Below are 25,711 nucleotides of genomic sequence, written 5' to 3'. Positions count from 1 at the left end.
CCGCTTCACAGCGAGAACTCCCCGAGGCCAGAGGTCTATAAGGCTGGGGCCTCCTGGGACAGAGGCCATGTGTCTCCCATCATCCCAGGACCCCACGCAGATGCAGCCAGGCTGACGCTTGGCCCCCTGGCCCAGCCCAGCCCAGCTCAGCGCAGCAGCACTCACTTGGAGCTGGCCCTCGAGTGGCCGAAGGACAGGTCCTTGTTGCAGATGGTGGGCACACACACCGGGTCCTGCTTGGAGGTGCAGGAAGGTGGGCGCACAGGGCACTTCTTGGTGGTCTTCTGACCGCTGCAGGTGCTGTAGAAGCTGTAGCGGTTCTGGCTGGTCTTTTGGCCCTTGCTGCCGAGCGTGCCCTTGCGCAGGGTACCCCGGGGGTCGCAGTAGAGGTCAGGTTCGCTGCGGCTGGCCTTGATCTTCTGCATGAAGCAGATGTCGCTGCCCGCGCCCGTGGTGTTGTAGCTGCCCCGGGGGTAGTGGCGGCCCCAGTTCTCCATCTGGCTGTAGGAGCTGAAGCGCCTGTTGTCCGTCTCCCGCTTGAGGGTCCCATTGTAGATCTGGCCAGGGGAGAAGGAGAGTGGCTCAGTCAGGATTCTGGACTGGGGGGCCCTGGGGCCCTCGCCTAGCCCCCACAGCACTGGCTTAGAAGGGGATGGTGCAGGCGAAGAGCATCGGGTACCAGCTCAGTGCAGGAAGGGTGTGGGAGGTCCCCAGAGGAGAGGGGCCTTCCAGCGGCCGCTTGGTAGGGGAAAAGTGTGAAACTGGGACTTGAGCCTGTTTCTTCATGCCCTTGCCCTGTCACCCTGGGCTGTTGCGACCCCAGGAGCTCCGGACACAGTCAGCCTTCCTTGGGCACTGTACTCAGTGCTAGGAAACTTCTGTTTCCCCACCCCCACCCCAGGACAAGCAGTAAATGGGAACAAGTCCCCTGCAGGGAACCCCACGGAGGCCAAAGAGGGACCCTGACCGTGCTCCTGCTTCTAGCGCCCCCTGCGGGCTAGTGGCTGCAGAGCGGGGTGCAGGGATGAGGGAGGGGGGCTGGGCAGAAGTGATAGCGGGTGCCCCTCCCCGGGCTCTGTGTGAGCCCACCTGTGGATCGAGCCTGCCGCAAGCAGCCTGCAGAGCCGGGCCTCGGTGGGAACGTGCTGGGGAGCGCTGTCCGAGGAGCCCTGACACTCCCAGGAGTCTGCAAGCCGGTGGGTCTGGCCTGCTGGGACTTGTTCTCGTCCTACAGGCTTAGCCCCGAAAACGTCTCCACACAGCTGCTGAGCCGGGCCTCGCCTCTGCTGGGATGAGCCGGGACCAACTCCAGCAGCCTGGTGCCTGCCCGCCCCACCCTGAGTGTGAGTGTGTGTGTGTGTGTGTGTAAGGGAGGTAGGTCGTTAGGCAACTGGGTAATTCCCCTCCACACCAGATCGAGCCACCCAGGCCTGGGGAGAGTCTGGCCTTCAGCCGGACCCCTTTTATCCAGGCAGGGAGACATACAGGACAGGTAGCAGCCATGGGCCAAGCACCCAGGAGCCAGGGTCTCAAGCCACCTGTGAAATGTGGCCACACACTGCTCACCTGGGCAATTCACCCACACGCCCAGCTGTGCACTCAGGTGGGCACAGTTTTCTTCCTCAACAGGGTTACACCAACCTACTTTGAAGGACACTGGTACGTGGCTGTTGGCAGGGAACAACAGGGCAAGAACCAGGTGGCGGCCAGGGAGCCGGGCAGTTCTCTGAGACTTGGACATGGTGTGGGCGTCTTGCAGGTTCCATGTAAAATAAGCAGTCAGTCGTCCACTGCGCCAGCCCAGGGTCACTGCCTCTCCTCCTCCCAAGGGGACCAGGGGGCACACGGCACATGGGAGGGGAAGCTGGGGGCTCCAAAAGGCTGGCTAAGCCCTCGGCAGAAATACAACAAGGAGTTTCCTTGTTCTGGTCAGCGACACGCCCAGGCCTCGGCTCAGACGCCTGCCGGGGAGTCCAGACGCTGGCCTGGCCCAAACCCAGGGAGATGCCATCAGCTGAGCCCCACGGGCTTTGGACTCGGCTCCCCTGAGCTGGAAAGGCAGCAGCAGGCTGCCCTGTTCCATCTCAGCGAGGGTGGGCAGCCCAAGGGAGGGGAGCAGCGGGGGTGGGGGGGCAGAATGGCCCTGGGGGCACAGCATTTCCCAGTCCAGCTCCCACCTGCCACACGCCAGCAGCTTCCCCTCTCCCTGGGAACCCCACCTCCTGGCTCCTGGCTGTGCTGTCTGGGTCTGTGACTGAGGGCGGCTGTGGACGACTCTCCCATTACCCCCGTCCCCCACTGTCACCGTGACAAGCAGAAGAGCCCCTTCTCAGCCAAGCCCTCCTCCCCTAGCGCCGACGACCTATGACCCAGCTTCAGCCTTCAGCCTCTCGGTTGGGCATCTTGGGAATCTAGAACGTTCCTCCGACTCACTCGGCGGAGACGCCGTGGTGGAAGAAGACCGGGAGCACGGAACTCAGACTCGGGGGCCAGATAGCCGTGGGCAAGGCAGTGGCCTGACGGGCGCCCTTGGACAAGCTCCCCAAGCCCAGCGTGCACGGCTTGGGTGTAACTGCCCCCGGTGTGTGGAACTGCTGGGAGACTCAGATGCACGAGGGTTGTGTTTGCTGAGTGGGGAGCTCGTAGCCCTCGGCTTGCACACCTGGGGCAGGTTTCACATTGGGAGGGCTCCCAGGCCACACCTAAAGGAGCCACCAGGTGCATGAGTGAACAGGACAGGAGCTCACAGGAGTCTTGGGGTCCCAGGTGTGGCTCGCCCCACAGCTGCACAGCAGGCCTATGTATGCTCCTGACGGAGGAGTGCGGTCCGCCCACACACACGTGGGAGAAGCCAGGCTTTTGATGGGACGCGAGGCGTGCATGCGGTCGGCGCCTCTTCCTGTGGGCTCCTGCGGCAGGACAATGCTGCATTGTGCAGGACGTTCAGTGCCCCTGGCCGCCAGGCCCTCACCAGCACTGCCAGGTGTGGCCGGGGCGGAAGGCGCGCACGAGAGACAGCTTTGCTGCCAACGCCAGGTCTCCCAGCCGCACCCCCACACCCAGATAGGGATCTGCTGCTGGCTTCCTCCTCTCTGAATACAAAGGACAGTGTCTCTCTCACACACACTTCCCTCAGGTGGGATGGTCCATGTGTGAGAACATTCCAGAAGCTAGATGCTCAACTGCCCTGGGAGCAGAGCTGACCGCTTGCCCTGACAGCAGGCTGGACGGGACAGCCAGGTGGAGGCTCCAGGGTGGTGCCGTTGGGAGCTGGTGCTCAGAACCACAGTCCACGGCAGGCTGAGGAGGGCCGCCTCAGCCAGGACCCTCCCTGGCCGGGCCCTGCTCTGCACCACCCCCCCCTCCATTAATGACTTGGGTTTCCTCGTTCCCCACCTTTCTGCCCCTCCTACTTCCTTGGTGGAGATGTGGGTTTTGACTTCACCTCTCCCATCCTGGTTCTCAGGAGGGAGCTCTCCCAGGCCACGCCCTCTCGGGACTGGCAAGGAGGGAGACAGAGCACAGGAAGGCAGCATGAGCTCGAGGTCCAGGGCCCTGAGCAGGTGAACGCGCAGCACGCCGAAAGGTCCCACAAGAAGAAGGGCTCCTGTTTGCCCAACACCACGGGTACTGGGGCAACCAATCACCTGGACAGAGGTGCTGCCCTCCGTCCTCTCACCTGTCCCCTCCCCGCATTGCACCTGCTGCCCAGACTTTCCTCCTTCCCGCCCCAGTTCCCCAGCAGGCGACTCCAGCACCAACCATCAGCTCCCGACTCCGCCCTGGGGCGCTGCGACGCCATCACCTTGACCTTTGCCAGCAAAGCATCTCCAGCCCTCCTTGCTGCAGAGCCTCCTGTTGTCTACTGCCTACAGGACGAGGGCAGTGGCCTGCCCCCACCCCCCAGCCTTGTCTGCCCTTGCCCCAGACCCCCCCACTCCCTGCTTCTGCTCAGTCTCCCCCCACGGCCTCCAGACTCAGGGGTACGGGGGCTGGGATGCCACCCCGGCACACCTGGGGGCCCATGGTCCTGCTGCTTCTCTGGTTGCTCCCAGAACTTTCTGTCTCTCTTCCACATTCTCCAGAGAAAGATGCCCTTTGCTGGGCCTAGCCTGGGGCTGGGCGCACAGCAGGGGCTGTGTTTGCCGTGAGAACTTGTGCTGGGGATGGAGATCTGGGCTCCTGCCAGACTCAGAGGAACCCTGGGAAGGCAGGAGGGCTCCGGGCAAGGCGAGCCCGTCTGTGAAGGCGGCACAAGCCAGGCTCAGCCTGTGACAGTCGACCTGACCTGGGTGACGGCCGCTGGGTGGTGAGCCCAGGGGGTTCTGCTGCAGCTCCGGCGGGGCAGACAGAAGCTGCCTGACCCCTCGGGAGCAGGGTATGTGCTGGGCAGGCCGAGATGAAAAGAGTGTCTGTGTCCCCAGCTATTAGCCCATTTTGAAACGAAGCTTCTGCCAACAGGGTGGGGTCGCCAGACCGGCTCTGCAGCGGCCACGCCCTGCTCTGCTGTGTGCTGCGAGTTCCCACCAGGGCCACCTGCAGCAGCACAGTCTCCCCACGCCCTTCCCACGATCACGAGCGCGCACACGTGGCTGCGTGGGGTCCTGGCACCCCTCCTGTCTGCTGAAGACCTGCACTGCAAGCCCTCGAGGGCAGACCCCCCTCCCCATTTTCCTAGCACCTGCCACGCCCCGCTCCGTGCCCATCCGAGGGGCTCTCCAGTAGCCCCTGGCGTCTGTCGAGGTTTTGGCCGGATCTAACCATCCCGAGACAGCAAGGTGCACCTCTGCCGGCGGCTGGGCAGCTCAGGTGTCGCCCTCTGCGGGGGTTTGGAGAACCAGGTCCTCTCCAGCAAGGGGCCCAGGGTGTGGGGAGCTCCCCTAGAGGGGCAGGGTGGCTGCTGACTCAGCAGTGAGTCAGCATGGCAACCAGCAGGGCCTGAGTCACCGTGGCTGAGCCTTCACCACGGAGAGCTCGGTCCCTGTCTCCCCGGGCACGGCTCCCTCTTGAGAAGGGGGAGGTCCCTCCCGGGGGGGAGCCCCACGGCTCCAGAGCCCTCACCTCTGCCTTGAGAGCAATCTCATTCGCTCTCGGATGAGGCTGAGCCTCATTTTTGGAGGCCCCAGAGGCAGAGAGGACAGCAGCCATTGATGGCGTCACCCGCGGTGCCCACCCAGGAGACAGCTCCGGGAGCCACTTGATGCCAATTCCACGGACAGTGGCTGGTGACAGCCAGCTCCCCGTGGGCTGGGGGGGGTGCAGCAGAAGTGTGACCCCTGCCAGGTGTGGGCGTGTCTTGTCCCCCGCGTTTCTCAGATGTGAAATAAACCAAAGCTGGGATGCCCTGCCTGGGGGTCGAGACTTTACCAGGGCTCTGGCTAAAAGCTGAAGAACAGGAATGGGCCCACGGGCGGGTGGGCTGGGGAACAGACGTGGATCACTGAGATCAGTCGTCCAGAGCGCTGGGCTGACTGGGGCCTGGGGAGAGAGGGCCCCACGGGACTCCGCAATGGGGCCCCGGGGTCTGCTGGGAGGTGTGGCTCCCTCCAGCAAGGTCCCGAGTCTGGGATGAAGGAGGCTGCAGGCCCCAAGTGTGTGTGCAGGTAGGAGGCAGGTCAGGCCCATAGCAGGTCTGTACCCCATGGCAGGTGGCATGGGCTGAGGGCTGGTGCCCACTGCCATCTGCTTGTCTGAGCCAACACCCAGGCCAGCTCCAGCACCCAGCCCTGTCCCGGCATCCTGCTCCCTGCCTAGCCACTGAACTGTGGGAGAAATAACTCCAAACTGTGTCTCTGCCTCTCCCTCCCACACCTGCGAGGCGGGCTTCTCTCAGCAGCCTAGGACAGGGAGCTACAGTTTCCTGCTTTGACATCTCTGTTTCCTGACATCTGGCAGGTGCACGCCACCTCTGACGCAGGTCTCACAGGTGAGAATGGCGGAAGACCCCCGGCCCCGCCGTCTCTTTTCCATTGGCTCAGTCAGGTCGGCAGCATGCTCCATGCTCACGGCTTCCGGTTTTCAAGCCTAGAGGCCAGCTGGACTGGCCCAGGGATTGTTCAACCCTGGGAGGGGAAGGTGAGCAGAATCCAATGGGCAGGTGCTTACTTGAACCCCAAGAGCTCCCTAGAGACCTGATGGTGGAGGAAGACCACTCCTGCCTAGAACTCAAGAACTCATGCAAAGGCGGGGGGGCACCTTGCCAGGGCCGCCTCTGCTTGGGTACTTGATCTCCCCTTTCAAGGTGAGCACAGGTGCACACACGCACATGTGCACACAATGTACCCACACACATACACATACACACACCCACACGCCGGTTCCCATGTGCCATGTGTTCCTGTGCAAGCCTCACCTGCCCACATGGGACACCCATCACTCTGGCAGGGATGGATTGAGGTGGGAAAGGTCCGGGGACGCTCCTCGCGAGCATGCTGGAACATCCGAGCAGGTGCGGCGCTTCACAGTTTGCAATGGACTTCCCCACTCTCATCATCTTGCTGCACACACACACACACACACACACACACACCTGGCAACGAGGTGCACAGGTGGACAGCAGCAGCAGTGACCCAGATCGATCGCGGAGGCTCGGCCAAGAGCACACAGCTGGGAAGCAGCAGGCCCTGACCCAGGACGCAGGGCTCTGCCTCTCTCCCAGGGTTGCTCGTCCAGCCGAGCATGCCTGCCCTTCCCCTTCCGGCTGATCGTGGGAGCTCCTAGAGTTGCTGCAGAAGAGCATGGCTGCTCAGCAGTGTGACGCGGTGCTGCTGCCCAGAGACGGGGGCTGGGAGGCTCTCTGTCCTGAGGGACGTCTGAGGACAGGGGCCCTTGTGGTCAGGACCCCTGGGCCGTCCTGGCCGGGACCACAAGAGCAAGGGTACAGAGCAGGGACTCCAGCCACACTCTGCTCCGAATGCAGTGCTGAGGCTGGTTCTTGCAGCCGAGCCCCGGAGTCTCCCAGGATTAGCGACGTCTGACCACAGAAATGGGCCACGCTGCTCCAGGCCTCTGGGATGGTCAGGAGGGAGGGCTGGGTCTTCGGCTGGCCCCGAGCACTCCCACCCCGTCCCCCCCCCCAGCACTGTGGGGGCCCCAGGAGCTGAGTGGGGCCACGGGTGAATTTGGAAGTGGCTGGGGATTTCCTGTAGACCTTCCCCAGGTGGGCTCCAAAGGGCAGTCGGCAGAGCCCAGCACCTGGCAGGCCCTGACCCTGACCCTGACCCTGACCCTGATGGAGAGCAGCAGTCTCAGGCCGAAACATCCCCTTTCAACGCCACAGTAGAAAAGGAGCAGCAGCCAGGTGTGGGGCTGCTTTGGGGGCAGGGGCTACACTTGGCTGCTGCCTGCCTTGGCTCTCGGCTCTCCTATCCAGCCTGCTGAGCCAGCTTTGGGAAAATGACCCTGAGCCACCAGCTTCCGCCTGGAATCTCTCCAAGTGCTGCACACATCACTGCTGGCCTGGAGGTGACCTTAGGGGACTCGAGGGGACACAGGGAGTCCTTTTCCATTTTGATCACAGAACCTGAGAAGGCTAAGGTTGGATCTGGGATGCGTCTGTAACGTTTGCCAACCTCCCTTTCCGAGCCAACCCCCCAAAACTTCCTGCATTTGGAGGTCCCTGGGTAGAAGAGGGCCCGTGCTGTTTTCACACTGTGAGAGTCGCTACGATTCTGCACAAACCGACAGCAGAATGCAGATGACAGAGCAAACATGACTGCCTCCAGCCGCAAGGGCAGTGAAGTGGCAGAGCGTCTGGGGCCCCGGGCAAGGGTCGGAGGACCCGGCTCCATGCCCGGTTCTCGCCCTGCCAAGCTGTGCGGCCCTGGGCCGTCATGCCACTGAGCCTCAGTTTCCCCAACTACCGAGAGCCCCGTAGGTCCCTGACGTCTGACAGCCAGTGACTCAACCCTCGCCGGAGTCACAAACAGCCTCCCTCGCAGCCCAGCTCAGCCCCGTCTTGTCCCCTGCCCGGCCACGCCCCGGTGGGCGGGGAGGGCTGGGGTTCTGAGCCCCACAGCAACTTCACTCTCCACCTGCATGGTGCCGCTCTCCTCCCCTCTCCCCACCCGGCGGGATTTTGTTTTTCAGCTGAGTGTGCGCTCTCGGGGCAGGCAGGCAGGCCTCGGCAGAGGCATGCCAGGGCCTGGGGGAAGCTGAGACTCACCCTGGCCAGGGCCGGGGAGGGCTCCTCCACCCACTCGGGATCGCGGCTGCATTTGTCTCTCTGAGCTCAGCGACAGCAGAAACCTTTCACGGAACCAGCATGGGAGACCCTCCAGGGCTTTGGCCCCCCGGCCCAGCTTCACGTCCCCCTGGTTTGGAGCCTGCTCGGACCCCTCCTCTCCCTGCCCTTCCAGGCCCCTTCCTCCTCTGGCTCTTCACAGCCCCCGCCACTGGGCTCCTGGCTCAGCTCTGCCCAATCCATGGGTGAGGTGACGAGCAAGGCCCTGCTCTCTCCGCTCGGCTTCGAGACGGAGGGGTCATGTGGAGAGACGCTAGCATGAGCCTACACTGACTCAAGGGTGATTAAACGGCTAGGCTCGCCAAGACTCACGGGAGAGCTGACCGAATAACCCAGAACCTCAGGGCTGCATCCCAAGCCCCAGGACGCCCGGGGACTCAGCCGGGGGAAGAAGGCGAGGAGGTCATCCGGTCCCACCCCGTCCTTTACAGACCTGGAAGCTGAGGCACAAGGCCCCGCGTGCGGCAAATTTTAGCTTTTAATTATATCCTCTCTCATCTGGTACCTGCTCTGCACTTGGAGGGAGGACTCCAGGGTTTGCTGCTTGAGTTGGTTTGTTCTTGCAAAGCCAGGAAAAAAAAAAAAAAAGAAAAGAAAAAGAAAAAGGCCCCGATGGAACCCCACTCATTGCTTCGGGGTGAAACAGCTCTTCCCTCTGAAGTGGCAGGCGCGCGCGGGATGTGTGTGGGAGAAGGGGCAGAGCAGTGGCCAGTGCGTCCGAGGCAGCGCCTGTCCGCCCTCTGGGGCCTCACATGTCTCCGCGGCACGGGGACGCTGTTCCCAGCCCAGCCACACCTGCTGGGGTCCCCGCGAAGTGCAGGGAACCGGTTGATGAGAGCTGCTGCTGCTGGGTTCGGCTAAGGGAAGGTGCACACCCGGCTCCTGCTGTCCCCGAGGAGGGCGGAACTCCTTCCTGGGCACCCGCTGGGAAGAGCCTGCTGCTGCCTGTCTTGGGCTGCCGGCGCCCCCACTCCTACTCCACTGCGCAGCTGCCCTGTGGAGCCCTGGACGATAGAGTCCCTGCCTCAACATTCTCATCACATTGCCCTGGCCTTCCTCCACCCGCCCATGCACCCAGGGCAGAGACCGTGGGCTTGTGCCTGCTCCTGGGCCTGGTGGTCCTCACCGGGGCTGGAGGGTGGGGTGCGGGCCGGTGTGCTTACTTGGCTCTGGGGGGCACCGGGAGCTCAGAGCCTTGTGGGAATTGGCTGCCGAAGGCCAGGATTCTCTGGACACCTCTGGGCCCAGCAGCCTGTGGCCAGCTGCCCTCCCTGGAGTGACAGTCAGAGAGGAGGTGGCCAGGACCACTGTTCCCTGCCTGCACCCCTGTGCAGGGGCGGCTCTGGCGGGAGCTCCTGGAGGTCCTCCTGCCCCTGTAGTCCCACGGTGCTGGCCTGGGGGGCACCCTCTGACTTCTCTGCCTGGAGAAAGAACACCAGGCAAGGATGTCAGAGCGGACAGGAGGTGGCCCCAGCACCTGCCTGGTCCTGCTGGTGGTCAGCGCCAGGCCCAGAAGACTCAGGGTCCCAGTCAGAGTCCCCTGGGTAGTGACAGAACCAGTCCCCAAGACCCACGCCTCTTCCATCTCCCTGTCTGAACTCTACAGAGGTCTCGGCTGGGGGCGGGGAGGCTCCTGCAGACATTCCCAGAGGCTGAAGTGAGCCATGGGGGGGGGGGCACCAGCTCAGAGGGGAGACTCCCGGAGCCCGCCCCCACCCTGACAAGGCCACAGAACCTTACCACGGGGAAGGCCGGGCCGCTCTGATGGAGGGCAGCTGACCCAGGAGGGCCCAGCCCCAAGGAACGGCCCAGACACAGTTGGCGGCCCTGGGCTGGGGGAGCGGCAGCGTGCAGAGCTGCCACTCCCTGGCAAGAGCAGGCCGGGGCTCCTGCTGTGCTCCCCAGGGAGCGGGAGCGGTGCCCCAGGAGCCACCCACCAGCTCCCGCGCCCTCCCCACCAGAAGTTCTCTGCGAGGCACATCCCGTCCCTTGTCAAGTAGGATCATCGCCTCTTCTTGTTGGGTGAGCGCCTGGGGCCCTGCTGGGACCCTCCTATCACCCACGGCTCAGTGGGGTGAGTCAGGAGCTGGCAGCAGGACCCCTGAGCTGGCGCACACACCATCATCGCTCCCTCGTCTCCTCTCTGCCCCACCTGGCCTTTCCAAGGGGACTGAGGCCCAGCAGGCCTGCCCAAGGGCCCCAGTCAGGAGGAACCTGGACAGCGGCATTTGGAGCTGAGAAACGGGGCTGGGGCTTTGGCCAGCAGAGCTACTTGCCGTGCCTCTGTTTCCCTCTGGGAAACTAGAAGGAACGCACCCAGCACCTCTCCTGTTGCAAGGGCTTACAGGCTGCAGTGTTGCTGGTTTTACCTGGAGATGCACAGGTGAAAGCTGGGAGCACGTGCTGAGGCCTTGACCCGTCTGGAGGCCTGAGGTGGGGACCTGGGGAGCTGACACTGCCCGGCTCCAGAGCCACCACCACACAGGCCTTGGCTACGGGGTCCTGCAGAGACTCAGAACCCAGCTCTCAAGCCACACAGAGCCCTAAATGAGTCTTCGGCTAGGACCTGGTTCAACTGCTTTGCTCCAGGATTCAGACAACCAAGGTCTCTCGGGAGGTGGAGGCCACTCTGGGTCCCTGGGCCCAGCTGTGACCGGAATGCTGGCCGCCCACTGCTGATCTGACGTGGCACACCCATAACCCTCCTCCCACTGCCCTTCAAGAGGGGAACTTTCACCCACTTCCCAGATGGGCAGGCTGAGGCCCAATCAGCTTCGGAACTTGCCTATGCTCACAGAGTCAGTGGCGGGGAGGGAATCTGGACCTCAAGTTGCTGGCTGAAGCCTAGACTTGCTCCCCTGCGCCAGGCTACCTCCAGGCACCGCCTGTGGCCCCTGTGCAGAGGCAAGGGCGGTCTCTTTCAGCTGCTCCTAAGGCAAGGGGCTCCTCTCTGGCAGCCTCTCTGCAGTACCTGGCCCACAGCTCTGCTCTTGTGGACACGCAACCAACATGGTTACGGCGCTGAAGGTGAACCGCCAGACGGGAGAGCACTGAGCTGGGAGTCCAGCCGCCCCCTCCCCGCCGCCCCAGCAAAGCCTGATGCCACCCCAGCCTCTCAGCTGCAGCAGAGGCTCACCCAGCAGGCCTCAGGCGCAGGGTGGGCAGGGTCAGGTATCCTCAGGGCAAGGTCTCTATCACGTGGTCCATGTGCCCACGACAGGCTCGTCAAATACTGACATATCAAACACCTGATGTCAGACAAGTGCAACAGCATGGCAAGGCTGCTGGAACAGGGCCAGGACAAGGGCAGAAGCCCCCTCCTCATATTCCTGGGGGTCTTCACTCTTTGGGGTGCCAGGCTGGGTGTAGTGGAGCATGGCCGAGTGATTCAATATGGTGTGGCCTGCCGCACACCTGTTGGCTGACCGTGTCCATGGGGAATCTCTTCTCCACCGCCCAGCCCAAGGCAGGAAGCTCTCCGGGAAACAACCAGAGCGCGCCCCACTCGACAGGAACACTCAGGTTGTGCTTCTTGGCTTGGGAATAGGAAGCCCCTCTGAGACTGCCATCTGAGATCAGAAGCATTTCCCTGAAGGCAGAGCCGTCCACTCGTCCCCGCCCTGTGTCGGCCAGACCCACGGGCCTAAAGCCCGTTTTCAGCTTGGAACCAAAAGCCTTCCAATGGCTTCAGCTCTCTAATCCCACCATCCTGGCCTCGGCTGACCTGGAAGAAGGCGTTAATCGATTCATCCCCAGGACAGCTAAGAGGGGTCTCAGAGCCCCACTGTCCAGACCCACCATGGCTGCAGCCTGGGGTCATCCTGCCTGGCTCCCCAGCCCAGCAGGGCAGTCCTTCCAAGAGCCTTGTTTTGTGTGTGTGTGTGTGTGTGTGTGTGTGTTTTATTTTTTTATTTTTTTTTTCATCACAGGCATGACGTAGGGTGACCAGCTTTAGCAAATAAAATGCAGGACATATAGTTACATTTGAGTTTCAGGCCAAAACCAAGTCATTTTTAAGAGTAAGTATCTCCCCAACAGTGCCTGTTGTTGGAAGCCTCCACCCTGACCCATTTAATGGCCACAGCCAAGCCAGCCCCACTGGAGTCTGGGAGGGAACGATATAGTCCCTCTCCCGTTGTGCTGGCGTGCTGACATCCCGCCGGGAGAGGAGGCCTACGGGAGGAAACTATGGGATTTGGGTTCCTGGGGCTCTGCATGTCCCTAGAAACACGGACTGTGGAAACACACAAAATGGCCCTCGCTGGAGCGGGTGGAGCCAGGCAGTTGCGACGCCCGCGCCCCGCGTGGGAGTGCTTGGGTGCCGTTCCTGGCTCTGGCTCCTTCTCCAGCTTCCCGGCAATGCGCACCCGGGGAGGCAGCAGGGGACGGCACAAGCGGAGTCCCTGCCACCCTCTGGGAGAGCTGGGTGGGGTTCCTGCCTCCTGGCTCGCTGGCCTTGTTTGGCCCAGCCCTGGCCATGGCGGGCATCTGGGAAAGAGCAGAAGGGAGCTCCTCTGACTCTGACAACAAAAAGCTTAGGAGACAACGACCATCATTCAAAGTGCCAATGTCTGGGCCACAGAAAAAGAGAGCGGTGAGGAGTGGGAAGGTCAGGGCCGGGCTCTTGGCTGCTCAGCTGCGCGACCTCGGCGAGTGATCTCTATCGCTGGGCCCGAGGTTCCCAGGTGTTAAACATGGACCTCGCTGGGACTCAACTACCTGGCAAGTATGGTTCTGAGAGCGGGAAGGGCAGGGCCCAGCCTCTGCGTCTGCGAGGTCAGACGGTGGGGCCTACACCGCCCCCGCCTCTCGGTGGGGCGGGCCGTACACCGCCCCCTCCTCTCAGTGGGGCCTACACCGCCCCCGCCTCTCGGTGGGGCGGTACACCACCCCCGCCTCTAGGTGGGGCCGCCCGCCCCAGCCTCTCAGTGGGGCCTACACCGCCCCCGCCTCTCGGTGGGGCTGTACACCGCCCCAGCATCGGCCCCTCCCTCCTACAGACCACGTCTGTGCAGGAGGAGGAGCCAAAGCGGCCAGTGGACATAGAACTGACCGGAACAAGTCTTCTTTGGGGCAGTCTTCTGCTCTAGACGACTTTTGTTCGTCAGACTAACTTTGCTCTAAGTTTTATTATAGGATTTTCTATCTTCGTTTTCTTAAGTTATGATCATAGATTGCAAATAGCATGATAATTTTTTTATTAGAAGGCTACTGCTGATATTGATGTAAGATAAAACTAGAGGGGGCAGGTGTTGTGGCACCAGTGGGGTAGGACCCTCCTCAGGACACCTGTACCCCACCTCGGGGTGCCTGGGGTTGAGTCCCACCTCTGCTTCCGACACAGCTTCCTGACAACACACCCTGGGAGGCGGCAGATGATGGCCCAAGGTCTTGGTCCCCTCCCAACCACGTGGGAGACCCAGACAGAGTTCCTGGCTTCTGATGTTGGTCCAGCCCAGTCCTGACTACATTGGGCATTTGGGGAACGAACCAGTGCGTGGGAGCCCAGGTCCTGACGAGGAAGGCAGGAAAATGGCCTTCCGCTGAGGCCTCTGAGCTGAGCCGGGAGCACCCACAGCCGTGGCTGTGCGGCGCGGGGACCCCACCTGCCGTGCGTCCTGGCCTCTGGACTGCCCTAGCTCAACTGCAAGTTCGCTGAGGGCCAGGGCAGTCCTTCCACACGGGAGTGCGCTGACATCAGAGCGAAGTCGGCCACTCCCTTCCCCATGCTCCGCCTTCTGTGGGGAACCCCCCCAACCCCCCCCCCCCCCCCCCCGCCGGATCCTCATGTGTGCTCAGCGCTTCCCGGTTCCCACCGCCTCTCCTGAACCGAGAGGAGCCAGGACGTGCCTCGGCAGCTGCCCGCCATGAGTCACGTCTGCAGGAGGGCTGGGCCTGGGTGAGGCGAGGAAACCGAGTCTCCCCAGCCAGGCCAGCCAAGCTAACAAGGCAGCGGGGTGTGTGTGTGTGTGTAGGGATAAGTGACCTCACCGGGAGCACGGTGGGGGGCTAAAAATTGCTTTTAGAAACAACTCCTTCCAAAGAACTCTTTGACAGCTCTTAGTCTACAGATCACTTCCTGCTGGGTAACATCTCACCGTGGATGCGACCCGCCATCATTCCCACTTACAAGAGAAAAACCAGCGCCCAGAGAGGCTAAAGGTTCATCCCAAGTCACGGAGCCAAGATGGACCCCAGGCCTCCCAAGCTGTGATAAGGGCAGGGATGAAAGACCCTTCCATCAGGTCAGCGTGAGGCCAGCGTGACTGTCCACGTGACTGCTGGCCAGGGCCCCGCCTTCCCTGGCTGTCACCTGGTCCCTGCGCTCAGCATCACTCGGACAGCTGCTCTAAGTCTGTCTGATCCCTGCCCTTTGTGTCAAAGCGCTTTCCCGTCTGTGCCTGCTCTGCCGGCTCACGGGGCTCAGTCACGGGGCTCCGTTCTGCTGAACGGAGGTGTAAGTTGGCATCAAGAATCAAAAAGGCAGGAAGCGCCAGCAAGCCCCGCTTCGTTCTTGCCTTTCGTCTCCAACCTGGAACACGCAAGGCAGACGCAGCCTCCAAGAATAACCCCAAGAAGAACTTAGGAAGAAAGGCATCAGGCCAATGACGCAAGAAGCCCCACCCTGTCCCCTGCCCAGGACCCCAGGCCGTCCACACTTAGGAGTGACACCGAGAACAATGTTGCTGTTCCCGGAGCCCTAGGGAGAGAGAGCCCGACTGCCCTCGGAGACGCAACCTAAGTGCCCCTCGCACAGTCTCGCAAGGGCTTCATGGGAGAATTCCTGAGAACGGTACAGGTTAATGTGGAAATCAGAAAACACACACAGCATCTGGAGCCTGGGAGAAACCTCGGGTGCCACCCAACCCCATCCCCCAACTTCAGAAGAGAACGGCTGGGCCACAGGCCTTTGGCCCTGCGTGGGGCTCTGGGACCGCCCGTTGGCTGGGTGAGACCACACAGAAAGAGGAGTCAGGATTCAAGGACCTAGAACAATCTCCACCCATGCTACTTGAAAGAAGTCTTCAGAATGACCTAATCAGGTTTCTGGCCTGCCCATTAGTTCACTTACTTGATCCTGACAATAATCCAACAAAGTCGACTTTGTTATATCCCTTCGGCACAGGAGGAAGTGAGGGCCGGGGGTGAAGTCAGTCACCTAGAATGGCACGCCTGGTGAGCGGCAAAGCCACTCAGAGCGAATCTGCCTGAACTGCAGACCCCAGCATGTGGCAGACCACACGAGAGCCCCGGCAGTGGACATGTCCTCCTGCCCTCAGGGGACTCCTGGCCCCCAGCACACGCTGAAGGCAGAAGACCCCTCAGGCTGACCACACACGGACCCCAAGGACTCAAGCTCCTCTCAAACCATGATCAAGTCAGATGTATTGGGAAATGCACATTTTTTTAATACCCTGTTTTTTATGCTTTTCCTAAAATGTTCTCACTTGAGACTTTAGAAATATCCCATCAGCCCAAATGCAAGGCCACACGAGCAGCCCCCACCCCGTGAAATGATGACCAAGCAAACAGCCTCCATCTGGGGCCTCGGGCCTCAGTTCAGGGACCAAAGCCTGTGCCACTCTTTTTAGCCATCGGAGTGGGTTTTCTGCACTGTAAACCCGAAACCCACCCCACAAACATCCCAGGGCTTTCCGAAGGGAAGCCGCTCCTTACCGGATAGCCCCATGAGCCGTTTCCAGCCTGGAACTTGGAGAAGTAGCTGCTCCGACTGGTGGTGCCGTAGTTGTTGTAATTGTCGGCCAGGCCGTCGTACATGGAACCTGCAGGGCGAAGGCATGGGGTTGAGCACAGGGGTGACCATGAGCTTCAACCGGCCCTCCTCCCCAGGGCACACCTCTGCCTCCGGGTCCACCAAGCCCATGGCGGGGACCAGCCGCGAAGCCCTGGAGGAGGACGGTGCAGGGTACGTCGCCTGCTGGCCCTCGCTAGCTTTCTCCCTGGCCTCCCCAGCTAGGGACACTGCAGACGGCTTCAGGCACAGCTCTGAGAACCTTGGCCGGGCCCTTCCTGGGAGCCTTGTGGCTCCCCAGCAGTGGACACCTACGGGGCAGGAGGTGGCCGGCCGGGACGTGGAGCAGCGCCGTTCCAGTCCAGGGAATCACCACTCCGCACTCCACAAGGATCAGTTTCCCGCTCCGGGAAGGCAGGCTGGCTCTTGACATGGCAGGCATGGAGGTCAGCAGCCCAGAGCAGCGAGGGCCGACTCCAGTCTGATTCCTGTCTGGGTCCTGGATTCGGAGGGAAGCCCGGCCCCCGCCGGTGACCAGTGCCTTCCGCCCCTTCCTTCATGCCTGGCTGGAGAGGAGGAGGAGCGGCCATAACCTCAAAGGCCGGGTGAGGGTTAATGAATGTTTTCAGAGTGTGTGGACACCCGCAAATGACAGGCTCCGAGCCAGGGTACAGTGTCATTAGGCGTAAAGTGGCTTTGAACCACAGAGAGTAGAACTGGATTTAGGGCTCCCGGGGGGGCAGGAGCCTCCCGCTCCGCTCCCTTTCACTGGATGGAGGGACCCTGCGGGACAGCCGCAGCTCCGCACAAGCTGTCCCTGACACACGGCCAACAGGGACGAACTCACGGTTTGGCTACATCGCCTCCCTTGCTTAACCTGCCTCCCCTCCTCAGCCACAACCAGCCAATCTCCCTCCTCTCTCAAGGCCAAGCTCAACACCTCATCCCCTCTAGGAAGTCTCTGCTGAGCAGCCCTGCCCCGGGCGATGTCCGCTCCAGATGCTCCCTGTCCTGCTGACTGGCCCCGTCCCACCCCTCGAGATCCACCAGTGGTTAGCCCCCACGTGGAGGCCGGGGAGCGGGGCTTGCCCCTCCCTCTTGTGCAGTGGGATCCAGGGGGAGCCCCCGAGAGGGGCATGCACATCTTCTGTCTAAAGCCCTTAAGAAAGCCCGTCTGGGAGGCAGAGGGCTTCACGGTGATCTCACCTGGCTGAGTTAGCTTCTCCCCCTCTACCACGCCCCCTGAGGCTCCCAGGGCTTTCTGGGAGACATGGGAGTCGCAGAGGGCAGCATCCCTGCCTGGGGTCATTTCCTCTGCCTTGATGCCCCCTCTCCCAGGCAGGACAAGTAGACGCCAGGGCTCTCGGGCCGTGGCAGATGCAAGGTGCCCTGGGAGCCTGGAGGTGCTGACCTGGGTCCTGGCTGTGGCACTGGGGCAAGCTGTGTGCTGTCTCTGGGCCTCAGCTCCCTCTTTTGTAATAAGCCGGGCCTGGTCTCTGCAACCACCCGGCCTCTCCACAGCTCTCCGGATGGCATTCGGAGAGACCCAACTCCTCTTCTCCTAAGACAGGGCTTAGCTTTCAAGAAGGAAGGGCAGATGTCAGAGGCTACACCACCCTCCTTTGCTGCCTGCCCCGGGACCCTTCTAGAAGCTTCCATCCCTGAGAGCCCCAGGCCCAGGCCTGATTCCTGCAGGGACTCTGCCTTACTCCGGCCCCCTGGTGTGCCCCTGCCTTGTTACTTTGGAGAAGAGGGCTTTCTCCTCCCAGGAGGAGACTGGAAGGGGCTGCGCCAGGCGCACCCGCAGTCAGGACCCTGGGTGTCGGCCAGGGCTGGACCGCCTTCCCTCCATCCAGCCACTCTGCCTTCCCTTCCAGGCCTTGGCAGGCCAGGTTCACTTGGCTCTCGCCTCAGGAGCTGGTAGTTTTCACCCAAGGGCAGGTATGGGTCAGCCAGCTGCTTCCGAATGGAAAATCCAGGGTGGTGACAGACATAGAGCTCCAGGGAGCCGCGGGAGGCTCCCTGCTTCTCAAAGGCATCCCTGCCGGCTCCCAGCCCTGGGATTGGAAATCCATGGGCATGGCCATGATGTCACTCCCCTCTGCACCATTCAGGGAGAGGCTCCCCCCCCCGACTCTGCACCTGCTGCCTTCTTGACATCCACCCTTCACCACGGGAACGTGGGGGACTCTGCCAAGGAGCCTGGGTGCCCTACGGTCCCCCAGAGCCAGTCCCCAGGTCCCGGAGGTGAGTCTGGTAAAGACAGGTATGGGCTGTAACTTTCACTCCTGGTTGGGCCAAAGCATCTGGACCCTCCCAGGCAGTTCCTGAAGGCACCCCCTAAGGTCCTTCTGCATGCGGGAGCCTGCTTGGCTCTCTGTGAGAGTGAGGCTGCCATCACTCCAGCCAGTGCCAGCTGCCTTGGGGAAGAGGCGGCCAGGGAAGGGAGCAGTCCGGAGGGGTCACACACCTGAAGTCCCCCTTGCAGGGGTGCAGGTGCAGGTGAACAGTGTCTGTGGGAGCACCACTCCGAATCAGAAGCCATCTCCCCTTTCCTGACCCTGCAGTTGTCTGACTGGCAGTGCCCTCTGAAAGTCAAGTTCAACAGCAAGCACGGGGGCTTTGAAGTAAGGTGGCCTGTGCCCATCTGGCCTCTGGACTTTTCTAGAACTCACTTCCAGGAAGCCTCTCCTGATCGACGGCACCTGGTCCCATCTCCACCTCCCACCTGTCCCCGTCTGCACCACCGTGCACTTCCCTGAGCTGGTGTCACATTTCTTCCCTTCCCGGGATCCGGGGCACAGGGCACAGCCCTGGCTGGGCGGGCCCTGTGGCCAACCAGCCCTTCTGCTCTGCCCGGGCCTTCTCGTGAAAGCGCTCTCATGTCTGGTGCCCAGGGGCTCAGTGTCCCCATTTTATGCCAGATGGGTCCAAGGTCCTTGAAGTCCACTCAGCCAGGCCCTCCTCCGCCCACAGAGGGCCCTGGTGGGCAGGACAAGGAAGGGGCTGTGTGTGGCTGCAGACTCCAAGGCTCCTCCTTGGGGAGGGCCCTTGGCTCCAGAGGTGGAAGAGGAGGTGATCCTAGCTGAGCCCAGGGACCCACCACTGTGTTCCCAGCCAGGCCTCCACCACGAACACAAAGATGGCGGCTTCTCAGTGGAGTTGGCCGCCGGCCCGTCTTGTGCGTCATCCTCGGGAGGCGTGTGCCCCTCACTGAGCACGAAGGTCAAAGGGCAAATATCTCCACGCCTCTATTACACGCAGGCAATGCAAGCTGCTCTGTGCACACGGCTTTTCTCATTTTCTGCTCGCATTTCTGGGTGGGAAACCGTCCCTGGAACTCTGTCCCAGGGTGGGCATCGTCCCTGCGGGCTGCTTCCCCTCGCTGTCCCCGGCAACGGACCAGCTAACTCTCTGCCATGTCCCAGGGCGGTCCCGGCTTTCTCACCCACAAACCCTTGGGAAATGGTGGCAGCTCCTGCTGGAGGGGCTGTGGAATGCTCTCTAGCGGGGGCTGACTCATCCCCTTCCACCTCCAAGCTTTCAAGCTGGCCCCACCCACTGCACCTGAAGCATTCTTTCTCCTCCGCTCAGCCCAACCCACCCCCTGCAGTCCCAGCCTCGAACAGGGATCTGCTTCTCTCAAAGCGGGCCCCGCCCGGCCCGGAGCACCCCACGCCCTCCGACACCACCGTGTCAGCACTCTGCGCTGTGGGCTTTCCTGGGCGGCTTGGGCGTTGTCCAGGGTGCGGCTGCTGCACTTTGTGTGTGCCAGCCCGCCTCTGTGCCCTCCTCCCAGAAAGCAACAGCAGGCCTGGGTCTCCCCCTGGCAGGCCGGGGCTCCCCGAAGCAAAGGGGCTTCCACTTCCACTGGATCCCACCTCACCCCCCTCCCAACACCAGGTTCCACAGACACAGGCCTGCCTGTGTGACCCACAGGCTGCCCCCAGGGGCCGGGGAGGGGAGCCCCATGTCCTCCACTGCCCTCCCCTCCCAGTCCTTCTCCCCGGCTGGCCAGAGGACCTGTCACCCCACAGGCCCTGGAACCCCAGCTCTTGCTGAAGCTGTCTTCCGCGAAGCTGGCGCCTCTTCCAGCTTCCTCTACACTTGAACCAAGCCCACCTGTCTCTCAGTGTGAAAAAACCCAAGGAAGGAAGCCCTTATCTTTCCACCACAATCTTTCCCACCCCTGGTGCCCAGGCCCAGGCCTGGAATATTGGGAAGCTCATTGTCATACGGGAGACACTTCTAAGACGACGTCCCGGAGAGCATCTGAGAGCTGGCGGCAGTGGGCCGTGTCCGGGCCCCGGGGAGCTCCACGCCTGTGCGAGCAGGCGAGGAGGGCAAGGAGTACAGCACAGCCTCACGGGCACTTGTGTGGTTCTTGGCCCTCTGCTGGGTACGCAAACAGAGCAGAGCAGCCGGGGTGCTCGCCAGGCCCTGCCGCTGCCCCACTGAGCTCTGATCTGGGCCCAGCTGCCACCAAACCTGAGGATTAGGTGGAATGCGGGAGCTAGGCGGGACAGGGCTGGCACGGGGGCAAGGCATGGGGTCCAGTGGGCAGGGACTGGAATGGAGGTCAGCCGGCCACCTGGCTGGCGTCCAGGGTAAAAACCTGTCACCAGCTAATAAGACATTAAGTGTCCATCTATACATGTGTGTGTGTTGGTCCCAGGCATTCCCATTTTTTAAAATTCCCAGGGAAGTCCACGTGGAGCCGCATCAAAGAGTGGGTGAGAACCGGTCATTTGGGTTGGGCTGCCTGCCCGAGGCTCAGCCTGGTGGGCTGCCCGGGGCGGGGGCGGGGGTGGGGGCTCTGCAGTGAGCAGCAGGCAGTTTGGGTAAATGGTTGGCCCAGGAAGGAATTACAGGCCCGTTTCCAGAGAGTGCTGTCGTCTCGAGGCACTTGAGAGCTGATTTTAATCCAGTCTCTGACAGCGGCAGAGACGCAGAGAGAGGCAGGGCCTTGTCCAACACCTCGGTCTGAGGGGACGCCCCGCCCCAGCGCAAGCTGCAAGGTAGGACACGCACGTGTGCATGGGTGTGTGTGTGTGTGTGCTTGTGTGTGTAGGTGTGTGCATTAGTGTCGTGTGAGGGTTCTGTGTGTAAATGTACACATTTGCATGTGTGCTGTGTATCCATGAGTACTGTATGCCTCCGGTGCTTCACATGGGGCTGTCCGACATCCTGCTATGTTACTTAGTTCCAGCATCACAGACCTTCCAGGGGCCACAGGCACGGGGCACTTGCCTGGTTCTGCTACTGACCATTTGGTGAGTAGGGAGAGGAATCTGTGTTTACAAAGTCTCTGCCCGCAAGCTGAGCAAGGGAGCGGATCCGGAGAGAAGCCCCTAGGATACTCAGCATTTTTGCATGTGTTGCAACAGGCCGACAGAAATTCCAGCTGAAACCCCAGCTTCACGCCAAGATGCGTTGTAAAGAGACGGGATGTGCTCCTCGCAAGCCTAGCTGGCAAAGCACACGCCCCTCCCCGGCTCCTGGCTCGGCTCTGCGGTGGAGACCCCCTGCCCCCGGCCATGCCAGCTCAGGGCCTACGGGCAGGAAGAGTGAGCAGAACCTTCGCCCGGGGCCATCGTTCCTGCCAAGACTCAGCCCGATGCACTGGCACGAAGCCCCCAAAGGCGGGGGCTCCGACTTCGGCTCCCTCACTGCGCGTCCTGCGTAGCCTGCCCCCAGGAGGGCCTGAACAGGCCCAGGGATGGAGAAGGTGGGGCAGGCACCTGCCCTGGCCCAGTGTCACCCCCAACCCGTATTTCTGATCAGAAGGAAGAAGAGGCTTGGCAAGATTCGAGAAGGAAGGAGGCAAGCTTGCGGCTGCAGAGAGGTGCCGAGACAGCGCCCAGGCCGAGCGCGCTGGCAGTGCTGGGAGCGTCCTGCAAGGACAGGGGACGTGAGGAGTGGAGCTCCGTGCTGGGAACTGGGTGTGTGAGATGTGCTCATGGGGCAGGGCAGGTGTGTGGGGCTGGGGTGGGGGAGATGGGCTGAGCGTTAGGAAGAGATTCCCGGATGTGAGCAAAGCTTAGGGAGAGATTAGGAAGGCCTGGAAGGTGGGGAAGTGTCACCTTTCGGGCTGGGTGAGCAGTGCACCGCCCCCCCACCCCCAGGGCTCCTGGAGGGCTTTCCCCACCCTCAGGGAGACCACGTGTCCCCGCAAAGACTTCTGCCTGTGGTCACGTCCCCCTCGGCTTCCTCTGGCTTCCCACACAGTCACCTGGCTGCACACTGGGGCACCCTGAAAACACAGGGCAGTTCAAGGTGGTGGGCAGGTCCACAGCAGGCCCCTGAGGGTCCCCGCCCCCTCCCCGGGACTTGGGGAGCAGCCTGGGAGGGACAGGGGGCAGATGGGCCTTTGGGGGCCAGGCTGTTTCCACTTGGGTCCTTCCAGCCTGCAGGACTCAGATCCCTGCTGCAGCCAGGGTCAAAGGAAAGGCACTAGGATGCCGGGAACATGGGGACGGGCACCTGTGCGTGGGGCCAGGCTTCTTAATTAAGGGGGGCCCTGGGTAGGATTCAGGGGGCCCAAGAGGGTCAAGGACTCCAGAGAAGTCAGCTCCTTGCTTTTGGAGGAGACCAAAGGAGCATCCGCTTTTGTCCGGGGGACCCAGGAAATGGCCCGGGGCGTGACCCTTCCCCGGCTGCCAACGCCTCCCTCGCAGGAACCCAGCAGACTGACGGCCGCAGAAAGCAAGAGCGAGAGGGGCAGAGTGAGTGGAGATGGCCACGGAGCAGGCAGGGGAGGCTTGGGCGTTTCTGATGGGGAGGACAGAGAAATCTGATGAAAACAAAGCCGGATAAACCAGAAACACCAGCGCCAAGCGACCGAACCGCCTCTTCCAGCTCGGGTGCAGCTGTGGAAACTGACACCCCTTGGGAACCTCCCCAGAGGCTGCAGGTAGGGGACACACAGCGACATCCACAGTCCTTGGACAGCTTCTGGAAGGGCAGGCATCAGAGTCAACCCAGGGACGCAGGGATCCAGGCCCCATCAGATGGACGTCACCCTCAAAGACCAAGGACAGAACAGCAACAGCCTGGCCTGGCTCGGACGTCCGGCCAGCATCCCCACGGAGGGCACAAGACAAAACATCCGGGGCACGTGGAGCAGATTTGGGACTTTCCTGGCGCTGTGAGCCAGGAGCTCAGGCTGCCGTGGAGTGGGAAGAGTGGCAATGGGTGGGCAGGTCTCACATGGGGGCAGCAGGTGAGACTGAGCTATGCCCCCTACTGTAGCCAGACCTGCTTCCCAGAGAGGCTCGTCAGCAACTGTCAAGACAGGAAATCAAAGGAGAGGAGCCCAGAGCCCCGGCAGGGGCAGGGGCAAAGGGCACCAAGCAGCCAGGCCTTTAGGTCTGGAGGTGGGAGATCTGCCTCTCGCTTCTCTCAGCTGGGCCCAGAGGCAGCTCAGGAACGGAGGCAGAGGCCGAGAGAGGAGCTGGCAGGTGTGTGGCTGTGCCTGCATGCGTGTGTGTGTGTGTGTGTGTGTGTGTGTGTGTGGCAGGGAGAACGGGCAGGGGTCTGTCTCCTTTGCTTCCTCCTCTGACTGTCCACTGCCCCTCTCTGTCTGCTAGTCACGACTGACCTGTTCTGGTTCACAAAGGGTAGGGTCTTTGTTAACATTTTAAAATTGGTAAAATTAAGAAGTCGAAGAAATAAGTGTCCACACTGGGGCCTGCTGCCTTGCGTGCAGTTCTTGCGCGGAAGTGTTGGCCGAAACGCTCCGCACAAACGCCCCTGTTGGGACTGCCCCTCAGTTCCAGGGGTCCTGTGCCTTTCTCCAAGCCTCCCCCACCGGGAGACCATGTCACCCACAGAGGCGGGCACTCTGATTGTTGAAGTGCCATGGTCGGCTCAGCCCAGGTCTCCGAGGACCTGGAGGGACCCCCTCCCAGCCGCCCTCGCTTCCCACTCTCCCCCATGAGCCCGTGGCTCTCCTGGAGCCGAGTGCCGCAGGGAGAATCTGTGGGAAGGGGGGTTCTGCCTTAGCTGTTGGGGAGCCCCTTGTCTTGGATCACTGCGGGGCAGCCTTGCCTCTTCCCGGCGGGAGGTCCCGCGAGTCATCCCTGCTCCTGGTGCCACCTCCGATCCCCTCTTGCTCTCTCCTGAGTCCACACTCAGGCCTCGGTGACCCCCTCACCCCGCCCGGCTCAGCCCGAGCTTCCGGCGCTGGCGGCCCAGGACAGGTTCAGGGGCGCATCCAGAGCCTGGGAACTACGGAGGTGCCGGTAGTACACAGCCCTCCGGGAGCCGAGCGCCCTCTCCCCAGCCGTGCGGATCCAGGGTTCCAGCCCCAGACTCAGCCTCCCGGCGGCGGGCGGGAGACACGCTCCCGGCGCGGTCCCGGCGAGCCACGTAGCCGCGCCCACTCGCGCGCAGTAAAGCTCCTGCCGCGCCCCGCCGCGCCCCCGGTCGCCACGGCTGGGGACGCCCTGCTCGCGCGCGGGGCCGACAGCCCTGGGACTCCGCGACCCCTCGGTTGCCGCGGGCCGCACGGGCGCCGGGCCTTACCTCGGTTGGAGTGGCTCAGGGTGGACGACTGGGAAGACTTGGACTTCTGCCGCTTGACCGTCATCATCACCTGCTCCTGCACGCGCTGCCGGCCCGACGTGCCGGTCTTCATCTTCTGGTCGGACGGCAGGGCCAGCGTGGAGTTGTCCTGGTCCTGGAAGCACTCGTATGCCAGGGCGGTCTTGAGCGGCGAGTGGTTCATGGTGGCGGGAGGCGCGGGCCGGGCCGGGCGGGCAGAGAGGCGCAGGAGGGCGTGCGGCGCAGCGGGCGGCGGGAGCGTGCTCTTCTGGCTCTCAGCGGCTCCCTATGGCCATAGAGTGCGCGGTCTGCTTGAGGCTCCCGGCAGCTGCTCCTGGCGCCTCTACCCCCGGCTCGTCCCTCTGTGGCACTGGCGAGGCCCGCCCTCCGCCAGACAGGATATACCACCTCCAGCCTGCACCTCCCACTCGCCGGCTGCGCGCCGCTGCGCGCCCCGGACGCCCGCCGCAGGGCGCTGCCGCTGCCGGCCCAGCGCTCTTGGGGGCAGGGCTGCCAGTCCTCTGTGCCGGCCGCGGCGCGCTGCCGGCCGTTCTGCCTTTCCCTTCTCGCCCCACGACGGTGGAAAGCCCCAGGAGACGCCCCTAGTTCTGCCTCTGCAGGCCCTTGGAGCAAGCGCACCAAGGAGCCGGGGAGACCTGTTTTTCGGATGTCTTTCTTGACCAGGCACAGCGGAGGAGTCAGGTGCAGCTCCCTCCGCGCAGAGCTCATGCCAGGGGCCAGCCCACGGACGGCTCCTGCACGGAGAAGGGGCAGCCTGGGCTACTCTAGTGGGATAGGGGGGAAGGCCTTATGAAAGACCAGACGTGGGACACGGAACTACCAAGTGGCACTGGCCACTCTCCCGCATGCCCGTGAGCCCAGGCAAAACATTTCATGAACAGTGGGGCTTCTGTAAACGCAGAACCTGGTCCCTAAACCAATGCCCCAGGTACACAGAGAATTCACAGAAAATGCATACAATGAAAACAATCTATGCATGGGTTTCAAAATCATTTTGCTTTCAAACTTATCTCTAGGAGGTGTTTAAAGTCCCTTATATATCAGGGACCTGGGCATGAGCTGTTTGTGAATGGAGGGGTGGATGAAGGTTGGTTAATCTAGGATCAGTTAAGGCGAACCTGAATCCTACCCAGATCCTGGCTGGACAGCCT

The 25,711-nt window shown here is 62.3% G+C and overlaps 1 protein-coding gene across 1 annotated transcript in view; it reads right to left on the bottom strand.

Annotated features, from left to right (window-relative positions):
- PKP1 (plakophilin 1) overlaps nt 1-24,911 on the bottom strand; it is a 40,303-nt gene extending 15,392 nt beyond the window's left edge. Inside the window, exons 1-3 of the mRNA XM_051821107.3 lie at nt 24,522-24,911; nt 15,920-16,026; nt 166-557 (exon numbers count right to left, since the gene is read on the bottom strand). Coding sequence (XP_051677067.1) covers nt 166-557; nt 15,920-16,026; nt 24,522-24,723 — 701 coding nt within the window. The 5' untranslated portion in view covers nt 24,724-24,911. The remainder of the gene's footprint in view (nt 1-165; nt 558-15,919; nt 16,027-24,521) is intronic.
- Between the last annotated feature and the right edge of the window lie 800 nt (nt 24,912-25,711).

The sequence above is a fragment of the Oryctolagus cuniculus genome, chromosome 13 (genome assembly GCF_051225735.1).
Source record: "Oryctolagus cuniculus isolate XC-2025 breed Fujian yellow rabbit chromosome 13, ASM5122573v1, whole genome shotgun sequence".
Taxonomy (NCBI): Eukaryota; Metazoa; Chordata; class Mammalia; order Lagomorpha; family Leporidae; genus Oryctolagus; species Oryctolagus cuniculus.
Note: the sequence above shows the minus strand (reverse complement) of the source record. Positions and strands in the feature narration are given on the sequence as shown.